Source organism: Lampris incognitus, chromosome 2, assembly GCF_029633865.1.
Source record: "Lampris incognitus isolate fLamInc1 chromosome 2, fLamInc1.hap2, whole genome shotgun sequence".
Taxonomy (NCBI): domain Eukaryota; kingdom Metazoa; phylum Chordata; class Actinopteri; order Lampriformes; family Lampridae; genus Lampris; species Lampris incognitus.
Genome location: NC_079212.1, coordinates 84,292,156 through 84,318,349, shown reverse-complemented (window position 1 = coordinate 84,318,349; position 26,194 = coordinate 84,292,156). Strand labels below are relative to the sequence as shown.

General features: G+C 43.0%; 1 protein-coding gene across 1 annotated transcript in view; it reads left to right on the top strand.

The window, feature by feature from the left end:
- The window catches only part of LOC130108382 (E3 ubiquitin-protein ligase MARCHF9-like), a 193,145-nt gene extending 175,486 nt beyond the window's left edge, over positions 1 to 17,659 (top strand). The window contains exons 2-4 of the mRNA XM_056275292.1: positions 8,094 to 8,249; positions 15,754 to 15,946; positions 17,328 to 17,659. Coding sequence (XP_056131267.1) covers positions 8,094 to 8,249; positions 15,754 to 15,946; positions 17,328 to 17,659 — 681 coding nt within the window. The remainder of the gene's footprint in view (positions 1 to 8,093; positions 8,250 to 15,753; positions 15,947 to 17,327) is intronic.
- The last annotated feature ends 8,535 nt before the right edge of the window (positions 17,660 to 26,194 follow it).

The window sequence follows — 26,194 nt, the reverse complement described above, 5'->3', positions numbered from 1 at the left end:
CAGGAAGTGGAGGACCTCTTCAGAAAACAAGAAGAACATGCTTTAACAGGAATTGGAGGACAGCTTCAGAAAACAAGAAGAACATACTTTAACAGGAAGTGGAGGACCGCATCAGAAAACAAGGAGAACATACTTTAACAGGAAGTGGAGGACCGCTTCAGAAAACAAGGAGAACATACTTTAACAGGAAGTGGAGGACCGCTTCAGAAAACAAGAAGAACAGACTTTTAACAAGAAGTGGAGGACCGCTTCAGAAAAGAAGAAGAACAGACTTTTAACAGGACGTGGAGGACCTCTTCAGAAAACAAGAAGAACATACTTTAACAGGAAGTGGAGGACCGCTTCAGAAAACAAGAAGAACATACTTTAACAAGAAGTGGAGGGCCTCTTCAGAAAACAAGAAGAACATACTTTTAACAAGAAGTGGAGGACAGCTTCAGAAAACAAGAGGAACATACTTTAACAGGAAGTGGAGGACCTCTTCAGAAAACAAGAGGAACATACTTTAACAGGAAGTGGAGGACCGCTTCAGAAAAGAAGAAGAACATACTTTTAACAGGAAGTGGAGGACCTCTTCAGAAAACAAGAAGAACATACTTTAACAGGAAGTGGAGGACCGCTTCAGAAAACAAGAAGAATAAACTTTAACAGGAAGTGGAGGACCGCTTCAGAAAACAAGAAGAACATACTTTAACAGGAAGTGGAGGACCTCTTCAGAAAACAAGAAGAACATACTTTTAACAGGAAGTGGAGGACCGCTTCAGAAAACAAGAAGAACATACTTTTAACAGGAAGTGGAGGACCGCTTCAGAAAACAAGAAGAACATACTTTAACAGGAAGTGGAGGACAGCTTCAGAAAACAAGAAGAACATACTTTAACAGGAAGTGGAGGACCGCTTCAGAAAACAAGAAGAACATACTTTTAACAGGAAGTGGAGGACCGCTTCAGAAAACAAGAAGAACATACTTTAACAGGAAGTGGAGGACCTCTTCAGAAAACAAGAAGAACATGCTTTAACAGGAATTGGAGGACCGCTTCAGAAAACAAGAAGAACATACTTTAACAGGAAGTGGAGGACCGCTTCAGAAAACAAGAAGAACATACTTTAACAGGAAGTGGAGGACCGCTTCAGAAAACAAGAAGAACATACTTTAACAGGAAGTGGAGGACCTCTTCAGAAAACAAGAAGAACATGCTTTAACAGGAATTGGAGGACAGCTTCAGAAAACAAGAAGAACATACTTTAACAGGAAGTGGAGGACCGCTTCAGAAAACAAGGAGAACATACTTTAACAGGAAGTGGAGGACCGCTTCAGAAAACAAGAAGAACATACTTTAACAGGAAGTGGAGGACCGCTTCAGAAAACAAGAAGAACATACTTTAACAGGAAGTGGAGGACCGCTTCAGAAAACAAGAAGAACATACTTTAACAAGAAGTGGAGGGCCTCTTCAGAAAACAAGAAGAACATACTTTAACAGGAAGTGGAGGACCGCTTCAGAAAACAAAAAGAACAAACTTTAACAGGAAGTGGAGGACCGCTTCAGAAAACAAGAAGAACATACTTTAACAGGAAGTGGAGGACCGCTTCAGAAAACAAGAAGAACATACTTTAACAGGAAGTGGAGGACCTCTTCAGAAAACAAGAAGAACATACTTTAACAGGAAGTGCAGGACCGCTTCAGAAAACAAGAAGAACATACTTTAACAGGAAGTGGAGGACCGCTTCAGAAAACAAGAAGAACATACTTTAACAGGAAGTGGAGGACCGCTTCAGAAAACAAGAAGAACATACTTTAACAGGAAGTGGAGGACCGCTTCAGAAAACAAGAAGAACATACTTTAACAGGAAATGGAGGATCGCTTCAGAAAACAAGAAGAACATACTTTAACAGGAAGTGGAGGACCTCTTCAGAAAACAAGAGGAACATACTTTAACAGGAAGTGGAGGACCGCTTCAGAAAAGAAGAAGAACATACTTTTAACAGGAAGTGGAGGACCTCTTCAGAAAACAAGAAGAACATACTTTAACAGGAAGTGGAGGACCGCTTCAGAAAACAAGAAGAATATACTTTAACAGGAAGTGGAGGACCGCTTCAGAAAACAAGAAGAACATACTTTAACAGGAAGTGGAGGACCGCTTCAGAAAACAAGAAGAACATAATTTTAACAGGAAGTGGAGGACCGCTTCAGAAAACAAGAAGAACATACTTTAACAGGAAGTGGAGGACCTCTTCAGAAAACAAGAAGAACATACTTTAACAGGAAGTGGAGGACATCTTCAGAAAACAAGAAGAACATACTTTAACAGGAAGTGGACGACCGCTTCAGAAAACAAGAAGAACATACTTTAACAGGAAGTGGAGGACCTCTTCAGAAAACAAGAAGAACATACTTTAACAGGAAGTGGAGGACCGCTTCAGAAAACAAGAAGAACATACTTTTAACAGGAAGTGGAGGACCGCTTCAGAAAACAAGAAGAACATACTTTAACAGGAAGTGGAGGACCTCTTCAGAAAACAAGAAGAACATACTTTAACAGGAAGTGGAGGACCGCTTCAGAAAACAAGAAGAACATACTTTTAACAGGAAGTGGAGGACCGCTTCAGAAAAGAAGAAGAACAGACTTTTAACAGGAAGTGGAGGACCTCTTCAGAAAACAAGAAGAACATACTTTAACAGGAAGTGGAGGACCGCTTCAGAAAACAAGAAGAACATACTTTAACAAGAAGTGGAGGGCCTCTTCAGAAAACAAGAAGAACATACTTTTGACAGGAAGTGGAGGACCGCTTCAGAAAACAAGAAGAACATACTTTTAACAGGAAGTGGAGGACCGCTTCAGAAAACAAGAAGAACATACTTTAACAGGAAGTGGAGGACCTCTTCAGAAAACAAGAAGAACATACTTTAACAGGAAGTGGAGGACCGCTTCAGAAAACAAGAAGAACATACTTTTAACAGGAAGTAGAGGACCGCTTCAGAAAACAAGAAGAACATACTTTAACAGGAAGTGGAGGACCTCTTCAGAAAACAAGAAGAACATGCTTTAACAGGAATTGGAGGACAGCTTCAGAAAACAAGAAGAACATACTTAAACAGGAAGTGGAGGACCGCTTCAGAAAACAAGAAGAACATACTTTAACAGGAAGTGGAGGACCGCTTCAGAAAACAAGAAGAACATACTTTAACAGGAAGTGGAGGACCTCTTCAGAAAACAAGAAGAACATGCTTTAACAGGAATTGGAGGACAGCTTCAGAAAACAAGAAGAACATACTTTAACAGGAAGTGGAGGACCGCTTCAGAAAACAAGGAGAACATACTTTAACAGGAAGTGGAGGACCGCTTCAGAAAACAAGGAGAACATACTTTAACAGGAAGTGGAGGACCGCTTCAGAAAACAAGAAGAACAGACTTTTAACAAGAAGTGGAGGACCGCTTCAGAAAAGAAGAAGAACAGACTTTTAACAGGACGTGGAGGACCTCTTCAGAAAACAAGAAGAACATACTTTAACAGGAAGTGGAGGACCGCTTCAGAAAACAAGAAGAACATACTTTAACAAGAAGTGGAGGGCCTCTTCAGAAAACAAGAAGAACATACTTTTAACAGGAAGTGGAGGACAGCTTCAGAAAACAAGAAGAACATAATTTTAACAGGAAGTGGAGGACCGCTTCAGAAAACAAGAAGAACATACTTTAACAGGAAGTGGAGGACCTCTTCAGAAAACAAGAAGAACATACTTTAACAGGAAGTGGAGGACCGCTTCAGAAAACAAGAAGAACATACTTTTAACAGGAAGTGGAGGACCGCTTCAGAAAACAAGAAGAACATACTTTAACAGGAAGTGGAGTACCTCTTCAGAAAACAAGAAGAACATGCTTTAACAGGAATTGGAGGACAGCTTCAGAAAACAAGAAGAACATACTTAAACAGGAAGTGGAGGACCGCTTCAGAAAACAAGAAGAACATACTTTAACAGGAAGTGGAGGACCGCTTCAGAAAACAAGAAGAACATACTTTAACAGGAAGTGGAGGACCTCTTCAGAAAACAAGAAGAACATGCTTTAACAGGAATTGGAGGACAGCTTCAGAAAACAAGAAGAACATACTTTAACAGGAAGTGGAGGACCGCTTCAGAAAACAAGGAGAACATACTTTAACAGGAAGTGGAGGACCGCTTCAGAAAACAAGAAGAACATACTTTAACAGGAACTGGAGGACCGCTTCAGAAAACAAGAAGAACATACTTTAACAGGAAGTGGAGGACCGCTTCAGAAAACAAGAAGAACATACTTTAACAGGAAGTGGAGGACCGCTTCAGAAAACAAGAAGAACATACTTTAACAAGAAGTGGAGGGCCTCTTCAGAAAACAAGAAGAACATACTTTAACAGGAAGTGGAGGACCGCTTCAGAAAACAAAAACATCAAACTTTAACAGGAAGTGGAGGACCGCTTCAGAAAACAAGAAGAACATACTTTTAACAGGAAGTGGAGGACCGCTTCAGAAAACAAGAAGAACATACTTTAACAGGAAGTGGAGTACCTCTTCAGAAAACAAGAAGAACATGCTTTAACAGGAATTGGAGGACAGCTTCAGAAAACAAGAAGAACATACTTAAACAGGAAGTGGAGGACCGCTTCAGAAAACAAGAAGAACATACTTTAACAGGAAGTGGAGGACCGCTTCAGAAAACAAGAAGAACATACTTTAACAGGAAGTGGAGGACCTCTTCAGAAAACAAGAAGAACATGCTTTAACAGGAATTGGAGGACAGCTTCAGAAAACAAGAAGAACATACTTTAACAGGAAGTGGAGGACCGCTTCAGAAAACAAGGAGAACATACTTTAACAGGAAGTGGAGGACCGCTTCAGAAAACAAGAAGAACATACTTTAACAGGAACTGGAGGACCGCTTCAGAAAACAAGAAGAACATACTTTAACAGGAAGTGGAGGACCGCTTCAGAAAACAAGAAGAACATACTTTAACAGGAAGTGGAGGACCGCTTCAGAAAACAAGAAGAACATACTTTAACAAGAAGTGGAGGGCCTCTTCAGAAAACAAGAAGAACATACTTTAACAGGAAGTGGAGGACCGCTTCAGAAAACAAAAACATCAAACTTTAACAGGAAGTGGAGGACCGCTTTAGAAAACAAGAAGAACATACTTTAACAGGAAATGGAGGACCGCTTCAGAAAACAAGAAGATCATACTTTAACAAGAAGTGGAGGACCTCTTCAGAAAACAAGAAGAACATACTTTAACAGGAAGTGGAGGACCGCTTCAGAAAACAAGAAGAACATACTTTAACAGGAAGTGGAGGACCGCTTCAGAAAACAAGAAGAACATACTTTAACAGGAAGTGGAGGACCGCTTCAGAAAACAAGAAGAACATACTTTAACAGGAAGTGGAGGACCGCTTCAGAAAACAAGAAGAACATACTTTAACAGGAAGTGGAGGACCGCTTCAGAAAACAAGAAGAACATACTTTAACAGGAAGTGGAGGACCTCTTCAGAAAACAAGAGGAACATACTTTAACAGGAAGTGGAGGACCGCTTCAGAAAAGAAGAAGAACATACTTTTAACAGGAAGTGGAGGACCGCTTCAGAAAACAAGAAGAACATACTTTAACAGGAAGTGGAGGACCGCTTCAGAAAACAAGAAGAACATACTTTAACAGGAAGTGGAGGACCGCTTCAGAAAACAAGAAGAACATACTTTAACAGGAAGTGGAGGACCGCTTCAGAAAACAAGAAGAACATACTTTAACAGGAAGTGGAGGACCTCTTCAGAAAACAAGAAGAACATACTTTTAACAGGAAGTGGAGGACCGCTTCAGAAAACAAGAAGAACATACTTTAACAGGAAGTGGAGGACCGCTTCAGAAAACAAGAAGAACATACTTTAACAGGAAGTGGAGGACCGCTTCAGAAAACAAGAAGAACATACTTTAACAGGAAGTGGAGGACCTCTTCAGAAAACAAGAGGAACATACTTTAACAGGAAGTGGAGGACCGCTTCAGAAAACAAGAAGAACATACTTTAACAGGAAGTGGAGGACCGCTTCAGAAAACAAGAAGAACATACTTTAACAGGAAGTGGAGGACCGCTTCAGAAAACAAGAAGAACATACTTTAACAGGAAGTGGAGGACCTCTTCAGAAAACAAGAAGAACATACTTTAACAGGAAGTGGAGGACCTCTTCAGAAAACAAGAAGAACATACTTTAACAGGAAGTGGAGGACCGCTTCAGAAAACAAGAAGAACATACTTTAAAAGGAAGTGGAGGACCGCTTCAGAAAACAAGAAGAACATACTTTAACAGGAAGTGGAGGACCGCTTCAGAAAACAAGAAGAACATACTTGATGGAACTGACACCGCTACGTTTATTCGGATGTATCAGAAGAGATTCATTAACAGTCACTGAACACTGATGCGACCGTCCCGTCACATGAGCGAGAGGAATCGGAGGGTGACAGAAGATCAAGCCGGCAGAGTGCTTAAGAAAGATTTTCACTCTTACTGAGGAAATCTGAAATGTCAAATGAGGAAGTCCGAAACCACGATGGGAAGCCCAACTTGGATGCGGATAGCAGCGGTGACTTTGTACTTGCTTTCTGAAGATCCAGCATGGCAAATAGATGACAGCCCCGGGGCCCAACGGGAGTCCCCTGCTGAGGAAGACCAAGAAAAAAGGTCCCCAGATGTCTTTACTTTTCACACCAGCCCTGAGTAGAAGGCTCTCGTGGACTGTGATGGGGCAGAGAGATCCACTTTAACATGCATGGTGCAGATTTTATTAACTGAAACATAAACATCCAAAAAAAACCCAACCAGAATCTGTCACATAGTCACGTGTCCAACAGAACCATTTGACAAAGTCAGAGAAGTGTGAGACTCATTATCTGAACAGGCCAGTGCCTGTGCTTGTGGAAGAGCGGCAGTAGAGAATGTTTGCTGGGATTCTTGCAGAGTTTGCTGAGGGTTGCGAGTGCGAGCCAAGACTTTGGAGGGGGAACAAATCATACTGTTTTTCTCAGGGTAAATGTCTGTGGAATGGAGGGGCCACGAGTCCTTCACTTTGTTTCAATTCAGCAAACCCTCACTGTAATTTATTACTTATATTATTCTTCATCCATGCATCCATACATTATCCAAACTGCTTATCCTGCTCTCTGGGTCACGGGGATGCTGGAGCCTATCCCAGCAGTCACTGGGCAGCAGGTGGGGAGACACCCTGGACAGGCCACCAGACCATCACACAGGGCCGACACACACATACACATTCACGCCTAGGGACAATTTAGTACGGCCGAGTCACCTGACCCACATATCTTTGGACTGTGGGAGGAAACCGGAGCAGCCGGAGGAAACCCACACAGACACGGGGAGAACATGCAAACTCCACACAGAGGACGACCCGGTTCGACCCCCAAGGTTGGACTACCCTGAGGCTTGAACCCAGGACCTTCTTGCTGTGAGGCAACCGTGCTAACCACTGCACCACTGTGCTGCCCTATTATTCTGCAGAAAGGCCAAAATACTCCACACAGCACCTTAGGGGGGTCACAATGTTGTTAGAATGTTTGGCCCAAATGTTGACTCCAGTGCATCTTGCTGTTACATCCTCAACACCTCTCTTGCTACCTCGCCTCAGAAAGTCTCAGCTGGACAGAGATGTGGTGACTGAACACGTAATTCACTGTCACCAACATGAACAATGCTCACACACTAGGCGAGACAGCACACAATAATATGTAGTACTGTATATTATGATATATGCACTACTGATGAATGAGCCACAACTTCTGGCCTGTGACCAGGGTACACCACTGATGCTTGGAAAATGGGCAATGAATAGGCACCAACTGTGTTTGATTTTTCATTAGTTCGTCCTTGGTAAAGTATATTACTAAAAAGGATCATAATCATTACGCGTGTTTATAGATTTAATATATTTACAGACCCTTTTGCTGAGTCAGATTTTCTGATGTTGGCGTCCTTCTCCCAGCAAGGCTGTTGTGGTACCGTTTTGTAACCTCGGGTTTTGTAGCGTGTGCATAACGTATTTACCCTCTGTGGTCTGCAGGGGGAGCTGTTGAGCGCCTGTCGCTGTGCTGGCTCCGTGCGCTGCACTCACCAGCCTTGCCTGATTCGCTGGATCAGTGAGAGAGGCTCGTGGAGCTGTGAGCTCTGCTACTTCAAATACCACGTGCTGGCCATCAGCACCAGAAACCCTCTGCAGGTACAGCACCCTTCCTCTCTCTCTCTCTCTCTCTCTCTCTCTCTCTCTCTCTCTCTCTCTCTCTCTCTCTCTCTCTCTCTCTCTCTCTCTCTCTCTCTCTCTCTCTCTCTCCTTTCCTTCCTTTAGTCTCCTTGCTTTCTTTGTGTAGGTGAAGATGTGTCAGTGGTTTAGTGTTTGCATTTACATATTTATCTCGCCTAATTATACATTTTTTCATCAAGAATCTTATTTGAGTTATGAACTGCGGCCTACACGGCCTCTCTTAAGGCCTCTCAGCGGGCAGCGTAGGCCATATAGTTGAGTAGGAAAATGGGGTCCCCATGCACCCCAATGATATATTTTTCTTACTTACATTTTTGTAATTCTCATGATGTCTAGTAAACGGATTCTTATGTTCCCATTGCGAAATATTGTCCCAAGGGGTTAATTTGGCAGCCATCTTGGTAGCCATCTTGGATTTCTGATGATAATTGATAATCGGCATAATTTTGGAACTAGACATCACAAAGAGACAAATGACCTAATTTTTCCGACTAATTTGTTAATGAGGAATCGATTGAGACCTGTATTTTCATGATTTAAACAAGCTGGATGCATTAAAACGCCAAGAAGTATGAAAAATCAGTATAGAGCACAACCCGGGTGTCTGTCTCCTCCTGGTTTGACACTAGCTCATGGATCTCACGTGCCGTCACCTGAAACACATCATGTCTGACCATTTACAATATACAAGTCTATTCTATTTACAGGTACTGTTATAGTGCTTAATTTTGTCCAAAGAAATTATAAGGCGCTGCAATATCATTTTAATATTCCAATTCAAGCCATTACAATATCATTTTCAAGTATCCTCAGGTGTGCAGTAACTGTTTTACAATGTTCTTTTCCACAAAATTGTTGCTGATTTGGGATTTTTTATACTCTCTATTATTTCAATGACTGATCATGATCACAAGAAACAGAGAATTAAAACGGTACTGCTGTTGTGCTGAGCATTTGGTGAGAAAGGCTCACAGGTCCATCATCTGAATTTGGATATATGTACTCACGTTGCCTTCTGATGAGTCCAGCTACGCCTTGCCCTCCACTACTGCCACTGCTGTCCCACTTTTCTCGAGCCGAGATGCTGCTGCTTTGCTCCCCCTCACCCTAAGTAGTAGTTGACAGAGCTGTGTCTTATTCCCATCATTTGCCAGGAATAGTTTGATATACCGCTGGGAGGAGCCACGGCGCAGTCTCTCCTGAGCCTTCATGGAGTCAGTGTGGTATGAATCCGTTGAGAAGATAAAATTCGTCTTAGCTACCATCTGATTTAACACCTTGAGGAAAATTTCATCAAACATTGGAGGTAGGTTTGTCAGGGCATGGAAAAGTGCACTGCCATCCTGGATGTGGAGGGCATCTTTTGGATAAGACACAACCTCGGGAGCATCTTCCATCAAGAAATGAAGCATCGTAGCCTTATTGGTCTTGTTGAAAAACCTATCGGCTGTGCCAAGAATGTGGGGGACAGCGGTGAGCGAGGATTGCATCAGCTCATCAAGGTTAAGGAGCTCATCAAGGTGTTGTGACTTGATGAGCAGCGTGAAAGCGAGGTCACTTTGCTTACGATACTGTATTTACCTGGGGAAAAAAGAACACGGGAACAATGTGTTACACTGCACTTAGGCCTGTATTAGACTACAACAATGATATATTATACTAAGTATTATATGGTGTAGGAGTATGGTGTCACTTACCTTTCCCTGTGAGGACGTGAGCTTGACAGTCTTATTGGAGGCCTTCATTGTCTTCAGCTTCTGCCTCTTGATTGGCTCAGAACCATTCACAAAGCGATCTCGGACAAATGCTTCCTTGGCCTCCATACCAGCTGCCTCAGCATGGAGCACATCAAACTCCACCTCTGCAGAAACAGAAGCACCAGACACCAGGCTGTAGAGGTGATCCTTGTCAAGCAAGGAAAAGGGATTGGTAAAATTACAAATAGCAGAGATGGTACACTGAACTGCCTTCTTAGATTTCTGGATCTCAGCTCTCTCCAGCTCATGGTATTTCCCAGCCTTGGGGCAGTCTGAGTGGTCAATGAGGCCACACATCTCCAGCTTCTTCTCAAAATACCAAGCCCGGGTTGATGTCATATGGCACCATCGCTGGTAGGCACCAAACATGGAGAAGAGTCCTACGAATCCACCTGGAGAGATAAATAATTGAGTGATAAAGATTGTTTTAGAAATATAAACTTTCATCTAAAGCACCATAGTAATACGAGGATATGATTTTGAACTGGCAAATACAGGACACTTTTCCAGCCTTGGCAGGATATATTTGGTCAGTTTATCTACCCAGATCACGCTTTAACAGCAGTTATGATACAAAATACGTGTAATAAGGGTATTTCAGTACCTTGTGACTTTGCAAACTTCATACAGGTTTCCTCCATTGTTTTGTCCACCGCACTGAGTGCACCAGGGATAAGAGACTACGCCACCGCAATGCCATCCTTCTTTAGCAGCTCCTTAGCTCCAGGATGAGACTGATCAATATTTGTCAAAAACACCTCATACCACGCCAAGTACCTGTGGCATGATAGAATAATATGCATGTATCAATTTCATCACAACTACACAACCCGAAAATGTAAGCATTGAAATCAGTTCTACTAGTTTACTCATCATACTACTCATGTAAATTTTAGGCTGAAAGTTGAATTACCTGGAGTAGTTTGGCCCATCATATGCAAAAAAAAATAGGTCTGCCATATCCCCGTTGCACTTGTGGAAGCAGGCCAAGTTGTTAGTCTTCACAGAATACTGCAACATTAGGATCAGACGGGTATGGTCTATCACACTGAGCCAGAATGTGGCAGTCTTGCCAAGGTGACTGGTACGCACCTTCTCTTCATAGACCACATACTTCTCGAGGATGGTGTGAGTGGGGGGATCCTGCAATGTGTTGTTGAGGGTCTCACGACTACATGTCTGAACAAGATTGAGCAGGGCCTTGGGGTTGGTGACCTCAACGTTCTCCTCCTCAATGAATCTCTCAGTTAACAACCGCTCCATGGCTTCAGTGACTGTTTTGAGACAGAAGAGGGCTTTAACATATGCCTTCCCACTCAGCACACTAGCCAGGCACCCACTGGTGATGAGTTCAGCCTCAATGAGTATTTCAGCTTAGCCTGAGCCCCTGCATTTGTGACCAGTCACCATGCCCATGTAGTTCATCCCGGTGTGGAATGGCCCTGGAATGACAACATGCTTCCGGTACTCATCTGGGAATTTCCAAATGAGAGGTAAGGCCTTCATGCAGCCACCAAGGTCAAAGGTGTTGGGGACGTACTCCTGACCCACTCTTCTGACTGCTTCAGTAGCTCCTTGATAGTTGAGTACTCCGTGAAGGGCTGGCTGATGGGGGTGAAATAGTCAATGGTTGACTTTCGGGAGGGCTTGGCACCAGTATCTGAGATGAAACCGCCAAACCCAGGGACAGCCTGCTTCTCTCCACTGCTCTCCACCACCCGTGCAAGTGACCAGACACGATACTCTTGGATGCACTTTGAGTACACTTCACTGTTTATGGCAGGTGGAGTGAACACTGCCCTCTCAGGAAATTTGGGCCCAACTCGACTATAGATGTGGACAGGAGCCAAGGTCTCAGGTGTATCCACCTTCAGGGAGCGCGTCTTGCTCCGCTTGTAAAGAGGGTGGTATCAAATCTGCCTTTCACCTCCTGTATCATGATCCCACCAGTGCTGTTCACCACATTTGAGCCATGGATGTTTGTTGTTATTTTGCTGAGGTTGTCCCACTCAAGATGGAATACATCATTGCCCTCGCCAGTAATAATCTGGGGAGTGAGAAATGTGGAAACATCATCCAGAGCTTTGGCCAGTGCTGTCTCAAATTCCAAGCCAAAGTCGTAGGTCTCACTGTGACCCAACCTACTGAGGATCGTGGTCAGGTGTTTACTGCGATAGAGGTGCCGTAAGGTAGTGCAGAAGAGCATGTGTTTTGGCAGCTTCTATTCTCCCTTCGTCACAGCATGGCAGATGTCCTAGAACAGTAAAGAAAGTGATTTACATTATAGCATTAGAGCAATTAGCATGAGCCAAAACTATGACTACAGAATTTGACATCCCTGTTATTTAAAAAGCAGAGCACATGTCAGGTAAAGGTTATGTCATACCTGGCCTATAGAGAGCACAATGGGTCGGGTCTACTCACACTTCTCCACGTCTGCATCACCACAGATGAGGAAGTTCAGGAACATCACAAGGTCAGGTGGGAGTAGTTCATCTGATGATTTGATCTCAAGATCATCAGGTGTGGGAGGCCAGGGAAGTGACTTTGACTCATTGAATGCCGAGTTGATTATATCACGAAAGAGGAGTGCTAGGTCCTCACACTTGTCTTTGCTCCCCAGTTTATATGCGTAGGTCACTGCATCCGCAATGGAGATGCTGGCACTGTAGACCAGGTTATAGGTGATGCAGCCTTTATCACCTGGATTGACCTTGGCAAAAGCGATTAACTCATGAATATCATGGTTTTCAAGTCGGGCCTTCAGCTTCTCACTTCTGCAATCTGGACTGGGGAAGCCATTTCTCTCCAACTCTTGCATGTAGAGAAGACGCAGTGATGCAAGCTGCACAACCTCATTGTACCTAATCACTCTATCCTGAATGAAATCAAGCACAACAGTGAATGCCTTATGATGTGCAGCAGCCTTATGATCTTGCTCTGTATCAATGGCACAGTTTTTGTCACTCAAGTGATTGATGTATTTAAGGTTGAATGACTCGCAACAGGACTGGTGGAAATGTGCCTCTCTCCATGCAATGTAGACGATGTAGCCCCAGTTCTAGGGCTCGAGGCTCAATCTGTTTCCAAGTAGGCTCCTTCAAGGTTCCGTCCTTGTCTTTGAATTCTGGAAACTTGCTGCATCACTCAGTCTTTCCAGACACATTCACTTCAAGCTTTCCACAAAAGATGCATTCTGGAGGGAACAACTGCATGAGAGAAGATTGTGGTTTATGAGGGGAGTGTGATGTTGAGGCCTCATTAGATGCTACACTACCCTCAAGCGATCAAGGTTTTTAGTAAAGCTTAGGTAGCAGCCTCAATGATAGCCAGTTGCTTGGGTAGTGTAACATGCATGGATAAGTAGACATGTTAGCCCTTGGCTAATGAGTCGGACCCTTTAGTTGACTGGTTAACGTTGTCGCCCGCGGTGCGGGAGATACGGGTTCGCGTTCCGGCTGTGGCGACAGTTCCTGGACTGCTCCCTGAATTTGCTACAATATATCATTGGGGTGCATGGGGACCCCCCTCTTCCTACCAGACTAATAGTTGTCATCATGGCCTACACTGCCTGATGAAAGGCCATGTATTATGAATTATGGCCTACACGGCTTTAAGAGAGGGTGTGTAGGCCATAGTTTTCAGCTACACTTTCTCACACACTATTTAGCCCTGTGATGGCCTGGCGGCCTGTCCAGGGTGTCTCTCCGCCTGCCGCCCAGTGACTGCTGGGGTAGGCTCTAGCATCCCTGCCACCCTGAGAGCAGGATACGCGGTTTGGATAATGGATGGATGTATGAATCTTATTTGAGTACATGTCTAAACACAAAAACTATGTATGAAACAGCCCAGAACCAAACTAAATTTAACAGACCAGGTTTAACAGAACGCTGGTCTACACCTGCAGGTCATTCATAATAATCTGACTGTCTGTTTTGCACACAGCAGTGTTTGAGACCATGTGTATCACAGTGGAAACATTTTTGGAGGCTGTCCTCCTTTTCAGAGGAGGATGTTGCCAATGAAGTTTACAAGCGGGCCATATTTTCATCATATTTTCGTCATATTTTTGTCATATTTTTAGCATATTTTAACAGAGGCATTCATTTTGTTTGCACTACTAAAGGAAAAAAGAACAGGGCCATGAAGAACTATAAAAGGATGCCAGGAATCAAGGTGGTATGAAACACTGAACACCTCAAGGACTTGGCGCATGATAAAACAAGAGTGTTCAGCACATGTTCAGTCAGTACCTCCGGATTATTTCGGCTTCGGAACATTGAGGAAAAATATAGGAATATTGGAAGAAATTCATCTCTATTATTTGCCAGCTGCCTTTCTCGAAGCTGATATCTGGCACCAGTGATCACAGCCACTCTGATGAGCCACGCTGCACAAAGAAGAGTCTCAGAAGTAATTTCTGCACCACAATAACTGGAAAAGCTGATTTTGTTAACTATTCATACAACTTAGTGATTCAGCATTCAATGTGTCTTGCCTCATTAAAGTCGCAGGCCTCACAGCAAGAAGGTTCTGGGTTCGAGTCCCAGCGTTGTCCTCTGTGTGGAGTTTGCATGTTCTCCCCGTGTCTGCGTGGGTTTCCTCTGAGTGCTCCGGTTTCCTCCCGGCTCCCACAGTCCAAAGACATGTAGGTCAGGTGAATCGGCCATTGTGTGTGGGCCCTGTGATGGCCTGGCGGCCTGTCCAGGGTGTCTCCCTGCCTGCCGCCCGATGACTGCTGGGGTAGGCTCCAGCCTCCCCGTGACCCTGCGTAAGGATAAAGTCATATGTCTGTGAATGTTCTCATTCATCCAGGTCATGGTTATCCAAAGGAGTTGAATCAAGTGCAACTGGACTTGGTATATATCCATGAAGACGTTTCGCCTCTCATCCAAGAGGCTTCCTCAGTTCGTGCCTTTCCGACTAGACTAGCTTGGTCTAGTCAGAAAGGCACAAACTGAGGAAGCCTCTTGGATGAGAGGCGAAACGTCTTCATGGATATATACCAAGTCCAGTTGCACTTGATCCAACTCCTTTGGATGATGAAGTCATATCTAGGAATGCAAACTATAAAACTCCACTAGGAGCTGAGCAGTGGCGCTGCAGAGGCTGTGACTTAGTGGTGCTTAGGGAGTTACATGAAATTCATGTTTTATTATTCTGGAGGTTCTGGAGGCAGTCTGCATCAACAATCTTTCCGAATTCACCAGGCCTGTCATCCAAACCAAAGAAAACCTGACCCTTGTTGAATATAATACAGTTGGGTTAGTCTTGGGTATCATCAGAATCCACTTCTCTTGAAGGGGAACTAGTGATTGACTCTCCAGGAGTTGCTGGTGCACAGACTATCAGGTCAAAGGGTGCCATGTTAAAGCTGGACTGTGCTCAGTTTCAACCACACATGTTAGTGGGCAGCCGGGCATTTCCAGGGCATGTGGAGGGTGCTCGGTTATCCTCTGAAACCGGACAAACAGCCGCAAAGTATTTTCTGAAATGAAGTGGGGTCAGTTCACGTGCTCTTTTGGGTGACACGTACAAGGTAGAATCCATCTAACAACTTGTAAATCCAAACGTTGTGGACAAAGGAAGAATTCCTGCAAGCCAACAGAAGACATCAGCTGAACTGGACCATTTGGCAAGGCAACACAGGCTCTTTATCCTTTTTTGTGCTCTCTTCTGTATGTCCCTCTCTCCTCTCCATCCAGTGGCAAGCCATCTCTCTGACCGTAATTGAAAAAGTGCAAATTGCTGCCGTTGTCCTGGGCTCTCTCTTCCTCGTGGCCAGTATCTCTTGGTTGGTGTGGTCTTCTTTCAGCCCTTCGGCCAAGTGGCAGCGCCAAGACCTCCTCTTCCAAATATGTTATGGCTTGTACGGCTTCATGGACATCGTGTGTATCGGTAGGCAACATCTCTGCTAACACGTGTTATTTTGCATGATCCAAAAGTTGCATATTGATAAAATGCAACTCGCATATTAATTATATAAAGAATAAAAAACTTGCATATCATATTGTTATCCTCGCTTACATTTGAGCTCCCTGGATTTCTACTTTTTTAAACCTTTCCAGTTAATGTTTTAAAAGGTTGTTTGTTTTCATGGTTGTGTGTGCAGTTGTGTTAAAAAGTGACATATGTGATGCAGATAAACGTGTTAATTGTTGCTCATGTTGGTGCATGCGAAAAGAAGGATGAAGTGGATCTGTGCTACATTAGTAATGTAACGTCTGTTACTTTCTGTTCCCTGATGCTCTCGTTTCCCTCCGCTCTTACATCATACATGTTTCTTACATCATACATGTTTATTATTTCATACATGTTTCTTATTTCATACATGTCTCTTATTTCATACATGTTTCTTATTTCATACATGTTTCTTATTTCATACATGTTTCTTACTTCATACATGTCTCTCATTTCATACGTGTTTCTTACTTCATACATGTCTCTTATTTCATACGTTTCTTATTTCATACATGTTTCTTATTTCATGAATTTTTCTTATGTCATATATGTTTCTTATTTCACACGTCTCTTACTTCATACATGTTTCTTATTTCATACATTTTTCTTAGGTCATACATGTTTCTTATTTCATAAGTTTCTTATTTCATACATTTTTCTTACTTCACACGTCTCTTATTTCATACTTATTTCATACATGTTTCTTACTTCATACATGTCTCTTATTTCATACATGTTTCTTACTTCATACGTTTCTTACTTCATACATGTTTCTTACTTCATACATGTCTCTTATTTCATACGTTTCTTACTTCATACATGTTTCTTATTTCATACACGTTTCTTACTTCATACATGTTTCTTATTTCATACATGTTTCTTACTTCATACATGTCTCTTATTTCATACATGTTTCTTACTTCATACATTTCTTACTTCATACGTTTCTTACTTCATACATGTCTCTTATTTCATACATGTTTCTTATTTCATATGTTTCTTACTTCATACATGTTTCTTATTTCATACATTTTTCTTACGTCATACGTGTTTCTTATTTCATACATGTTTCTTACTTCACACGTTTCTTACTTCATACATGTCTCTTATTTCATGCAGCTACCCCTATATCTGAACTGTTTAGATTCCAGAAGTGTATCTTATATCAAATCTTGTTATGCTTACTAAGATCCCGTGGTTTCGGTCTTTTGCCTAAAAGGTTCTGTTGCCCTGCTGTCTGTGCTTGAGTGATCTCTGGTAGACATTAGGCTGCTGTCTCCTCCCTTCCCCTGCCTCAACCTTAACGCTTTCTCTTTAGGCCTTATCATCCATGAGGGCTCGTCTGTTTACCGGATATTTAAGCGCTGGCAGGTGGTGAACCAGCAGTGGCGAGTACTGAACTACGAGAAGGCCCAGGACTCGGGCAAGCACATGGGCTGCAGCGGCACGACTGTGGGCCGGCTGTGGAGGAGCCTTGCCGGCAGCTCCGCAGCAGGCAGGAGAGGAGCCGGCGCTCAGCGCGTCAGGACTGTTCTCACACACCACTGTGGCTTCACGCTTCTACACATCCTGAGCCAGTTAAGACCCAGCAACCAACACCTCAGCACCAGCTTCCACCATGAGGTGGTCATGAGGGTGACCACCGTATGAGGGCCTTTCAGCAATAGCTTCCACCATGAGGTGGTCATGAGGGTGACCACTGTATGAGGGCCTCTCGGCACCAGCTTCCACCATGAGGTGATCATGAGGGTGACCACCGTATGAGGGCCTCTCAGCATCAACTTCCACCATGAGGTGGTCATGAGGCTGACCACCGTATGAGGGCCTCTCGACACCAGCTTCCACCATGAGGTGGTCATGAGGCTGACCACTGTATGAGGGCCATGGTGTGTGCAGAATTGTGGGTTTTGACAAAAAACCTACACCTGTCAACAGACACTCCTGCCAGCAAATGGTGTGAAAACACATTTCTGACTTGTTCTCAGATTCTGCATAAGCATAGCGCAATAATATAAACATAACACCATGGAGACGTGACAGACGGGAAGATGACTCACTGTCAGCTTTGAGGTTGCACTGGAAAATACAGGGACAGATATTTTAAAAAATGTCCAACTTTGATTTAAAAGTAAAGCATTTCTATTGGAACCAAAATGACAAAAATGTCAATGATTTTTTTTAATTTTCCTGGGTAGTTAATATATTGTTACTGAGCTTGATTTTATACCAGAGAGATAAATAATTCATTTCAATTTGTGAGTGGCGTGGCGACCGTGATGAGCTTCCTGTCTTTGCTGCTGTGATGCACTGGACATGAGAGACGAGCAAACTGAGCTGATGGGATATTACACAGCCACTCACACATGGAATGAAAAGAGCAACTCATCATCTGCTGTAAAATATTTGTACATTTCACAGTCCAACTTTTTCATTCATGTTGTCTTAACTGATCTTTATACCAAATCCTTATCTTCCTCCAGGAAACCATGCCTGGCGTGCATGTCTCTGTTGCATCAAAGTGCTCCATATGAACATAAACGTTTCAAAAGACAGTAAAAATCTTATGTTATTAGAAGCACTCAACTTCCTGTTTCATTTAGCTTGAACTGAATTTGTGGCTTAACTGCTAGAACTATGGTTGAAATCTCTCTCTTAATCTCTCTCTCTCTCTCTCTCTCTCTCTCTCTCTCTCTCTCTCTCTCTCTCTCTCTCTCTCTCTCTCTCTCTCTCTCTCTCTCTCTCATATATATATATATTTATATAAATTATATAAATTTATAAAATATATTATATTTAAATATAAATACATATAAATACACATATAATAATATATAACGATATAATATATATAACATAATAATATATAAATATATTTTAATGTATTTTATTTAAATAAATTAAATTATATATATATATATATATATATATATGATTTATGTATTTATATGTGTGCGTGTGTGTATATATTATGCAGTTTTCTGAAAATGGAGACAAGGTTTCTTGCAGGCTTCCTGGCTTGACAGACTTTATGGTTGTAATGTGGATTTTATTTGGACTTATATTGATTACTAATATAACTAATTATATTAGTTAGCCTTTCAAGCCAGTCTGAGTGTGGAAGATGTTTCATATTGTGTTTGGACAATGAGTCATATTCTGATCTCTTGACATTACTCATCATTTACACTAGTCTCCTTCATATGTTGACTGACTACATAGTATTTCCATGTTAAGACACACACACAGATGAGTGGTCCATACTTCTCTACTCATGTCGTTCCCTGTAAGGCCACTCCTCTGCTGGCCAACACAAGTGGCTTTATGGTTTTGAATTTGAACTTGATGTTGGTAAACTCAGGATGCTCCTACTCCCAGTGATTAAAGTGGGCCGGAGCTACCCGGATCCCGACACCGGCACTTCCCCTCCTCCCCCAAGTCAACCGGAGCTGAGATCCGGCACTCTGTAGACAGGAGTAATTTCAACCTTTTTGTCACAGTAAAATTTAAAACAAAAAACATGATGCAGCCAATTCACAGGCATTACAAAATAAATCGCAAATAATGTCGTTCTTCTATTTTTATGCTACTTTACTTTTTCTAAAAGTTTGAATGATATCGCGTCCTCACGTGACCCGCACCTGCCTGCTGTCTGGCTTCACCAGACTTGACATCAAAAGAGACTGGCTTCACACTCACGGGTCAGGGTCAGTTCACCGCACCAGTCAGACAAGACTCGAGAGAGCGTCAACCTGCTACCTGCACTATTATCTTGGATTGGGGGGCATAAAGAGTGAGTATCTTCAGTGTATTTCCAATAGTTTTGTCTAGCTCTGCTGTGGTTTTCATTCAAGCAACTAACGTTAGCGAACGTAACGTTAGCTAGCTAGCTAGCTAACTAGCTATCTTCCACCCGGTAACGTTGCTAGCTAGTAGCTGACGTTGCTGGCTAGCTGTGGCACTTTCAACTAATACAAAAGACTGATTAAAATGCATTTCAATTTTTAAATTGAACATGTAGCCAGTGATTTATTGAGCATGTAGTGGGTGTGTGTGTGCATGTGCTCGTAGGGTTAATTTCCTGATTTCAGAGATCCCCCACTTACCAAATCCCACTTTAACCCCTGCCTACTCCTACCTATCTTCCTCAAGTGACCATGGAGTTTAACTACAGGCATGACTCTGGCTCATGATGTAGGCTTTACATGTTCTGAACTGGGGTTTAGCAGGACACATGAATTAGAACTGATAATTGTTAAAGAACAGCTAATAAAGGGGTTTCAAAGAACATCAAACATGTGACAAAGTAAATGAACTTTGTAAATGAAGTAAATGAACTTGACTGGGGGGTTCTACACATATCTGAGAGCAAATCACATCAAATGAGAGGAGCGCCAGTTCACTGGTCACTCACTCACACACATCTTGTTCTCCAAATAATAATCACGTCCCTGCAGGAGATGGTCTCACTGAGCAAATGCTTCATCCTGTCAGGCAGATTTCCTACAGGGTGCAGGAAGTTCTTCCTGGACTCCTGGGCAATTCTAGTCTTGCAGACTTTCCATTAAATTAAAAGATGCATTGATAAGCACGCTGAGTATTTCCATCAAACCTGACAGACTTGCAGCGCTTACAGACCCATGTCTGGTACACATGCCCTCTCAGCCTGTCGCCTCTCTTTTCAACCTGTGTTTTCAACCTTAAAAATCTATTGGTCTCACACAGTAACCAAGAGATAAGTTAGGCGTAGCACTGTCTCGTCAATATCTGCTAACATAAACAACTGTCCCACAAAGCCAGAAGGAGAAATTGAATCTCCCATGTCGCCATGATGTTTGACTCTTGAGTCAAAGCATGACAGCGGACAGTAAGGGGGACTGGCAGGATCCTGAGGGCAATGACAGTGGACAGTAAGGGGGACTGGCAGGGTCCTGAGGGGAATGCAGCATTTCCATTCATAGCAATGAAGAAAAATGGAAAGAAATGCCTACAGAAGAGAGAAGAAAATAAAAAGGCATGTGGCCCTAAAGACATAAACACTTACAATGATTTCCTCTCTCCCTGGTCGTCCCGGGTTGTCCTCTGTGTGGAGTTTGCATGTTCTCCCCGAGTCTGCGTCGGTTTCGTCCGGGGGCTCCGGTTTCCTCCCACAGTCAAAAGTCAAAGTCAGATGAACCGGCTGTACTAAATTGTCCCTAAGTATGAATGTGCCGCCCAATGACTGCTGGAATAGGCTCCAGCATCCCCGTGACCCTGAGAGCAGGATAAGAGGTTCAGATAATGGATGGATGGATGCGGTTTCCACCAGCAGTAACCACTTCTGTGAGCCTGACCAACTCTGTCTGCTGCTGCCAGTTAACAGTGCCTCACTCACCTTATTCTTCCCCCTGACCGAAGAGGATGTCTCCAAGCTTCTGCTGGACTCTCATCCCACTACCTGTCCACTGTACCAGATACCATCCAACCTCCTAAAGACAATTTCCCCCACAGTCACACACATCATCAACTCCTCGCTTACAACGGGTGTGCTCCCCACTGCATCTAAGCAAGCTCAGGTAACTCCGCTGCTCAAAAAACATACACTAAACTCAGCCCAGGTTGAAAACTACAGATTGGGTTCACTCCTACCCTTTCTATCAAAAATACTTGCGTGCCAAGTCTTTGAATTCCTTTCTTAGAACAATCTGTATGATCCGAATCAGTCTGGCTTTAAGCGAGATCACTCTTCTGATACGGCATTCCTGTCGGTAATGGAATCCTTGTGTTTGGCTAGACCTGCTGGTCAGTCCTCAGCTTTATTGCTGCTAGATCTGTCAGCTGTCTTTGACACGGTTAACCACCAAATCCTCCTCTCCACACTCACTGAGCTTGGTATCTTAGGATCTGCCCTCCACTTCTACTGCTGGACCTCAGTGCAGCCTTTGACACCATTGATCATTGTATACTATTAGACAGAGATTAAATTGTAATTTTGGTGCCTCTGGCTTAGCTCTCTCTTGGCTTAAGTCCTACTTATCTGGAAGAACAAAGTGTGTCTGCTATAGTAATATTACATCAAAATTCTCTGACGTTAAATATGGTGTACCCCAGGGCTCAGTTCTTGGCCCTCTACTTTTCTCTCTTTATACTTCACTTCTTGGCCAAACTATACAAGTTATGGAATAAATATCCATTGCTATGCAGATGGTACTCAGCTGATGATCATACACAAATGATTAATGTAGAGGCCTGCTTGGCTGCTCTGAAAATTTGGATGCCAATAAAATTTCTGCTTTTAAATTCAGATAAAACCGAGATGCTGGCTATTGGCCCTGCTAGACACAGACACCAATTTGATCAAGTAACAATAACAATTGATAACTCTGGGATTTCACAAAGTGTGGCAGCCAAAAATGCCATGACATGTCATGATGTACCTTTGATGTACATTTGATGTACATCAAAAGGTCATGATGTACATTTTACATGTCATGTCATGTAAAATTGCATGACATGTAAAAATGGCATGACATGTAAATGACATGACATGTATCCATGGCAGACAGTATTTTAACACATGGAGAAACTACATGGATGCATGCATAAACAATGTCCCCAAAATCCAGCATAGTTTTGTAGCAACAAGTCCTTCTTTGGCTTCAACAAACATGTCTTTGGAGATCAACCTGGCTATGTTAAGTAGGTTCACCTATGTTGATTTCGAATCCGTCTTTACTCAACTGCATGATTGCCCATTAAAGACTGTACCAAAAATGGAGACAAATAAAGGAACATCTTTCAGGGGAACCTGTGTCAGTCAACAAGAGATTAGGCTGAAGATACATGTCCCAACAAGATTACGGCGACCAAGAGCACACAAAAAAAAACTATTAAGGAACGGTTTAAAAAGAGAGCTAATATTTTGGAATGGAATCAAAGAAGGTTGAATCAGTTCATCTGGACACAACGTTTATTGACAGATACGTTTCATCACTCAACTAAGTGACCTCTTCAGTCTCAACTGACCGCAGGTATCCCCACCCCTTATAAGCAATACAGTGCCTAACGACCGAAACCAACGACCAGTTTCATATGCAATTATGGGTGTGACCATTGATCGTGTGTACTATTCACAGAGGATTAGGGATTGTTGCAATCACAGCATTGTAAAATGGCGACAGATGTATAATGACCGAAACCAACCACCAGTTTCATGATCAAATATGGGTGTGCCCATTAACTAGAGTTACAATGGCCATGTGTATTTTTCACAGAGGTTTGGGGAATAGTTTCAATCACATGGCGACAGATGTACTCTTAGCCCCCCCCCCTCCGGTTTAGGGATGGTCGTTCCCTCTTCACATAGATGGCCTCTTTGACTCCCCATTCAAACCAGCATTCCTCCCTATCAAGGATGTGCACATCCGCATCCCTGAAACTGGTCGTTGGTTTCGGTCGTTAGGCACTGCATTGTACTGTATTGTTTATAAGGGTGGGGATACCTGCAGTCAGTTTAGATTGAAGATGGCACTTAGTTGAGTGATGAAACGTATAATAAACGTTGTGTCCTGATGAACTGATTCAAGTTTCTTTGATTTTCCTACCTGGATTATTGAGCATGCACCAAGACATTTTGGAATGGCCTTGCCAAAACCCAGATTTAAATCCCATTGAAAATCTGTGGTGTGACCTTCAAATTGCTGTCTATCAGCGCTCCCCATATAATATGCATAGAGGAATGTGCAAAATTCCTAAGTTTATCTGTGCAAAGCTCCTACAGATGAGGTTGCCCGAGTGTTCATCGGAACCTGGGTCGCCCGCTTTGGCACCCCATCTGACCTCTCCTCGGACAGAGGGCCGCAATTCACGTCAGCGCTCTGGGAGGAGATCGCCGCGGGTTTAGGGGTGAGGCTCCATCGCACTACAGCGTATCACCCTCAAGCGAATGGATTGGTCGAGAGGTTCCATCGCTCGATGAAGGCCGCATTGCGGGCTACCCTCAAGGACGACCGCTGGGTCGACAAACTGCCTTGGGTCATGCTTGGGCTCAGGACGGCCCCCAAGGAGGACCTCCAGTCCTCATCCGCCGAACTGGTCTACGGACAGCCACTTCGGGTCCCGGGGGATTTCCTTCCCACCGCCACAGCTCCCTGGTCCACCAGCTGCCAACGGACTGCGCTGCAGGAGGAAGCCAGGGCTTTTGCGCCGGTCCCCACTTCTTAGCATGGCGGCTCTCAGTCCTATGTCCCCACGGAGCTGCGGTCGGCGGAGTATGTTTTCATCTGTCACGACGCGCACCACGGCCCCCCTCGCCACACTGACTTTTTCTATTAAGGCGAATTCTGGGGGGACGTGTGTAGTGGTTATGGGGCTACATAATTCCCCTTATTGAGCTAGTAGGAACGTTAGTTTACAGCTGTTGTTTCCTCGGTTTGGGTTTACAGTGACACACTTCCGCTGCGCGGGTTTTTGTTGTTGTAATGGTGGAAGGAATAAATGGTGCACGTTGTGTAGCCGAAAGAGAAAGTTGTCACGACTCCTGCTTGAGCCCCTCTACACAGACATATTTGAGAAGACTTTTAGAAGACCTTCACATGTCTATTGACACGGGGGGGGGGGTATTTTAGTACATGAGGAGTCTTTCATAACCCACTGTAAAAAAAAAAAGAAGGTGTTATTATATGAAAATAATTGCAGCTTCATAAATGTCTTGAATTAGCGTGTTGGTGATGGGAGAAAATATTTTATTCATTACAAGTTTGGAGATATAACAAAGAAAATGTGAACAGGTTTAAAGGGGATATGAAGGTCAACGTCTGCTTCTCTTCTGCTGGGCAGCAGAAACACCACGGATGAGAAATGTTGGAAAATTCAAGCAGGTTCAGGTAGTCCATCAGTTAGCACTGATTCACATCCATTGTGTAGTTTTTTCCTTCACCTGTGTAAAACACGTTTTGTTTTGTTTTTTGTGTTTTTTCTGACGCGTCCCTGTCCGTTTTTCGGGGTTATGTACAACGCTTTCTGAACTGAGAGGAGATTGTCCTGATGGTTTTGGTTTTTTTAAAAATTGAAAATGTACAATAACAAATATGGCAACAATGATATTTAACAGGTATTTGAAGATTACAGAGAGATTGCCAAAGGGAACGACAACTTAGTAGTCATAAACATAAACACAGGAGGTGCTTTAAATGATGAGTTCTGAACAATATGACTTAAAAAAGAAAACAAACATAACACAAGAAAGATCGGTAACACTTTAGTATGGGGAACATAAAAAAACTTAATTACTAGTGAATTAGTAATGATCAAGATGTCACTTTAGTATGGGGAACATATTGTAAGTAACAAAAACTTAATTTAGAGTAATTTAACACTATGAACACTTGTAGTTTTGTGTTTTGTTATGTAAGAACAGAGCATATTCATTAAGTGTTAGTAAGGGAGAATAACTCTTCTTGTGGTACTACCACCTTATAAAGTCCATACTAAGCAAAGCATATTGAGATGGTACTACTAATAAGCAATAATTCTGAGGTTATAGAGGGAAAACTCATAGTTAATGGCTTACTGGTTGTATAATAAGGCCATGCAGAATAAGGCATTAATGAGTACGTAATAATGACCAATTAAGAGCCAATATGTTGCTAATTTGCATGCTAATAAGCACCTAATTAATGGTGACTACGTTCCCCATACTAAAGTGTTACCGAGAGATCAAACAGGATAACTACATGAAGTATATAAACTAGCAGTCAAGGGGAAATGTGGTTTTATCTTAGTTATCTCATGCGGCAGGGGAAATCTTTTAAAATATATGTTTGTGTTTTTATTGCTTGTAGAGGTTTTAAAGATCCCAGGTATAATTTAAAGTGACTCATTCGGGAAGACAACACGTTTGGGGAATGGTTTCAAGGTTGTGTTCTTGTGGATAAAAGGTGTTTGCTAGACATGAGTTATACATTACAACAGAGCTCATGGTGTTTGTTCTGCAGTATCATACCGAGCGGTGTGCGTCTCTGCAGACAGCAGCTGGGGATGAGTTTTACCTTTATCCAGCTGTGGAGTCAGGCCAGCCTGCGTATGTGTGACCTTACCGGAAGGAAACACGGACTAGTAGTTTCAACATCCGGTTCACGTTCCTCCTCGTCCTGATCGGATGTCCCGACGTTACAGTCACCCCTGCGGAAACCTGGCAAGGGCGTGACG